Consider the following 4206-nt stretch of genomic DNA (forward strand, 5'->3'; position numbering starts at 1 on the left):
GGCCGGCTGGTTGAGCTAACGTGGAGCGGGGAGAGCGGGGCTGGCGAAGCGCTCGTTAAAATCGGGCGTATCGGTGCGCGGGTCAAAACAGAGGTAAATTCGCGAGGCTGAATTCCCCTCCGCTGCCCTGGTCGTGCGCTTGCGTTCCCGTACCTTGTTGCATCAGTACAGGTGGCTGGCACGCCCGTTCGTGCTAATCGAATGTAACGGCTGCGCCAGCCCGTGTGCGGCAGCTGCTTTTATGCAGCGGGGGGAAAGAAATTAGTTCTGAGGCTGTGGGTTTGTTTTTTTGGTGTGGGTTTTTTTTTTTTTGGTGGAAGAGGTGTTTGTTCCCCAGAGCCCGGAGCGTGTCTTGCATGCACTTGTGCTACAGCAGGGCTGGAGGAGAAGCAGCAGCAGAGGTGAAAGGGGAGAGTCGGCTGCAGAGGGAGGTGAAGGGCAGGGTAAGAAGCTGAGAAGGCGATGCTCGGCTCCCGATCAGCCGGATCAAACAGCACCGATCTTACCAGTATCGATGAAGCCAAGGATGCAGAGCGTGATGGAAACGTTAACGCTCTGAATGCTGAATTCCTGCCTCAGGGAGCTGAAAAATCCATCCAGGGCAAACTTAGTGGCAGAGTAGGGGACCGTAAAGGGAAACCCGACTTTACCTGGACAGAGAGTGAAGTTCTGTTATAGCACGGAAAGCTGCTCTGCCCGAACCGCTGTTTTGCCCTTCATCAGATAAAGTATTTTACCGAAAGGGAGTTTACTGTTAGTGAAATGTCATCCTGGCACCTGAACAGCAGCATTACAAATATTCCTGTCAGCTTCCAGCTCTTTCAAGGTCTTAAGACCAACACCATGTCTCTTGTCTCTGCTCAGGGTACGAGCAGCCAGCAGTGACCAGGAAACGGTCGGAGGGGAGAGGTGGAGCAAAGTTTAAACTCTTGTCTCTGGATACAGAGCTAAGCTGATTGCCAGAAGACTAACTAACATACCGGCTGTGAGTGGGGACATCTGTTAGTAATTTAGTTTTCTGACTTAACAGAAATTTATTAGAACGGGGTCATGTTTTTGTGAATAGAGTCAGTCAATAACTCGCTCTGCAAATATTAGCAGGAACTTGACCTACCAAACCAAGATGAACAGTCAGAGATCCAATGCAGTGAGAAATTACTGCGTTTCCACTTTTCTCCATAAAACTGGAGGTATGAGCTCTGCTGCTCTAATGAGCCTGACACCAGGGTGTGGGGTTTAATTACAGGGCTGGTCAAAAAGCAAGCTGGGGTGATTGGCTTGCATCAGAGAACAAATTCCATCAAGAAAATATAAAAAAGATCTAGATTTGGGTTTTTCTGGTGGGTTTTTTTGGTGCATTAAGCAGTTACGGCTCCTTTAGAATGCCTGGTGTCTCTGCATGCTGCTTGCTTCTGAAAATCAGCCCACAGTGTCTTTCGACTGAATCCCATGTCACCTACCTCGCTCCCCACTCACCTGCCATGGATGAAACCACTACGATGCTGCCCTCGCTCTCCTTCAGCATGGGCAGGGCAGACGTGGTCATCACCACGTAGCTGAGGAAGTTGATCTCCAGGAGCTTTCGTACATGCCCAATGTCCCCATTGAAATAACCAAAGTACGATGTGCCGACGTGATTAAGAATCAGCATGTCTAGGCCTCCTGCAAGCAGAGGAGCAGACATTAGTGCTGGGTGGGAGAGGGCTGCAACCAGCAGAGCAGAGCCTTTCCTGGGAGCAGAATAACTGTCATCAAAAGAAATCAGGTTTTTGGGTCAGAGCTGTGGTCTGTCATCTCTGGAGTAGGGATATAGTCCGGATGGTGGCTGCCAGTAAAAATTTTGTTGTGATTTTTTTTTTTCCCCCCTGCCCTGGTTCAAAACACAAATACCATGGCACAAAGGGGATCACCCTTGAGTTGTCTGTGGGCCTGGGGCAGGAGCGGGAGTGCCCCACGTGGAGCTGAAACATTGCGTTTCCACAGCCGTGACTCATGACCGCAATAGCGAGGCTGCTATGGGCCTAACGGACGGTTTCAGACCACAGTAGCTGGGGGTGATGAAATCCAGGATTATGATACTGGAACAGGATATCATGAGGGCACAGAGCTGAAATCGAGAGCGCAGTTCAGTTTGAGCTGGAATGATGAAGCCGGGCAGAGGAACAGGACTGCAAAGGGCATAATTAGGGAAAAATCTCTCCTGTCTCAGCCCATCTCCATCTCTCCTGCTTTTTTTAGTGGGCACGTGGCAAAAAGTGGCATGGCCAAGGAGAGACAGAATGTTCTGCTGTCATTTGCAGAGAGCAGGCTGCAAACGTACCCAGCAAGGTCTCTGCCTTCTTCACCACGTGCTCGGCGAAGGCCATGTCCTCCATGGTGCCGCTGATGTACCGTGCGGAGGCTGCCCCCAGCTCCAGGCACCGCTCCACCACCTGCCGCACCAACATGACGCGTCAGAAACCCCTTTCCCTGCCCTGGGAAGCCTGGTGTGGTAGCAAAAGAAGGTGTCTGTGCTCCCTGTGATGTGTCCCTGCCTTAAAACAGCAGTTTGGAGTTTCGGGAGTAGGTTTGGAGCCTTTTAAGCTTCAAAGGGAGCCTGAAAAATTATTCCTTTGGTGAATGCATTACCCAAGGCAGTCTGGCTCTTTATCGGTGCAGTCTGTGCTGGAATTTCATGCGTATAGGGTGAGCAGGAGCTTGTATATCACTGCAGTGGAATGAGGGTGTGTGTGTGCTGAGGAAACCTGTGTGTATGGGGATATGTATACATAACTAAGCAAGTTCAAATATCATATGTGCTTGCTATGCAGAGTGCATGTATCTGCAGGAGAGGTATTTCTGTGCATGCAGGAGCCCCAGACAGCGCAGGTATGCATACCTGTGAATGTCACTGCGGCTGTCTGGTATTTGTGCCGTGGCAATTACGTGTGCGTATATTCATGCGTGTACCTGTGATGTGAGATTGGCCTTCATGTGTTTGTGTGTGCACTGCCATGAACATGCATGTGTGAGTGCTCAGCTTGCCATTTACTTTCTGTAGCTTGGCCTCTGTCCGTGCTGTGATCAAAATGTGGGATCCCATCCGTGCCAGGTGATACGCCATCTGCTCACCAATTCCAGTGCTTGCTCCGGTGACAATCACCCGCTTCCCTTTCAGCATCTCTGGGGACCAAGGCACAGGGATTTAATTTATCCAAACCCTATTTAAAAATAAAATAAAATCCCCTAATGCCCCTGAGAGTAAGTAGTTAATTGGAAGCTAAGTGAGCCTGCGAGTGCAGAGCATCCGGCACCAGGATGCCTCGTCCGGCTGCTGGAAAAAGCTGTGCTGAGAAGCAGCTGCAGCTCCTCACGGGATGCAGTGACACGGGGACAGCGCTCGACTTCCAGCAGTTTTTTCCACAAGTCAGGACACAACTTATAAACACCCCAACTATTTTGTAATAAAAATCATCCACTAAGTGCATGCTTCAAAACTTAAAATCCAACATTTAAAAGTCATGTTTATAAATTCTTTTGCTACACACTGGAAAATGGAGTGTTCAGAGCCCTCTCCCTCTCAGACCCCCTGCCTCACCTGCTCCCTCAGGAACTATTTCTGCATATTACTTGCTTGTTTGACTTCAAATCTTTGTTAAAACAACTTTCCAGTATCAGCCACCACACAAAGGCTCAGACATGGTTTGGTCCAAGCTCTGTACAGTTTCTATGCAAAACACTCAAATGTGGCTTTTAATATTTTTCCTTAAAGACAGATTCACTTTTAATACTTACCCGGTTTGAAATTCTCCCTCGCAGAATAAAACCAGAAGGCCAAAACCAATCCCAAAAAGGGAATGAGAATCTTTTGCAACCAACCCATCCCACTGTGGAGTCAGGAAATAAAGCATGAAAGAGAAGGGAGGGAAAAAAAAAAACCAACCCTCTGCAGAGCTGCTCCAGAGGGAAGCAGCAATGCCAATCCTTTAAAACCTGTTAGTGAAGGAACTGCAACTTCCAAAGCACTGGAAAATCACGGGTGGATGGGTAAGTGAAGCAAACCCTCCGATTTGCTCCCTGCTGGGGCTGGTGAACCTCGGCCTAACCGGCAGTGCTGTTTGGGTTCTGCCTGGCTCTTTTCATATTTCCTGTCCTACGTTAAAATGCAGAATTTTGCACAACACCCTGGAAGAGGTGTGTCTTTGCTGAGCAGCATCAAGTTTCACT

General features: G+C 49.1%; 1 protein-coding gene across 1 annotated transcript; it reads right to left on the reverse strand.

The window, feature by feature from the left end:
* Positions 1-367: 367 nt before the first annotated feature.
* On the reverse strand, positions 368-3862 carry LOC103923602 (corticosteroid 11-beta-dehydrogenase isozyme 1-like). Its single transcript, XM_009331986.1, has 6 exons — positions 3775-3862; positions 3032-3162; positions 2321-2432; positions 1477-1662; positions 507-650; positions 368-378 (listed from the first exon to the last, which is right to left on the reverse strand). The coding sequence occupies exons 1-6, from the start codon at positions 3860-3862 to the stop codon at positions 368-370; spliced, it is 672 nt and encodes a 223-aa protein (XP_009330261.1).
* Between the last annotated feature and the right edge of the window lie 344 nt (positions 3863-4206).

The sequence above is a fragment of the Pygoscelis adeliae genome, unplaced genomic scaffold (genome assembly GCF_000699105.1).
Source record: "Pygoscelis adeliae isolate BGI_AS28 unplaced genomic scaffold, ASM69910v1 Scaffold189, whole genome shotgun sequence".
In the NCBI taxonomy this organism is placed as follows: Eukaryota; Metazoa; Chordata; class Aves; order Sphenisciformes; family Spheniscidae; genus Pygoscelis; species Pygoscelis adeliae.

What these genes read in the sequence shown, in the direction of transcription:
- LOC103923602 (XM_009331986.1), bottom strand. Translation starts at nt 3,862, where the DNA reads ATGGGTTGGTTGCAAAAGATTCTCATTCCCTTTTTGGGATTGGTTTTG. An exon ending in GAGGGAGAATTTCAAACCGG is followed by an intron (nt 3,163 to 3,774) that starts GTAAGTATTAAA and finishes CTTGGTCCCCAG; the next exon opens with AGATGCTGAAAGGGAAGCGG. An exon ending in GAAGGCAGAGACCTTGCTGG is followed by an intron (nt 1,663 to 2,320) that starts GTACGTTTGCAG and finishes CTCTGCTTGCAG; the next exon opens with GAGGCCTAGACATGCTGATT.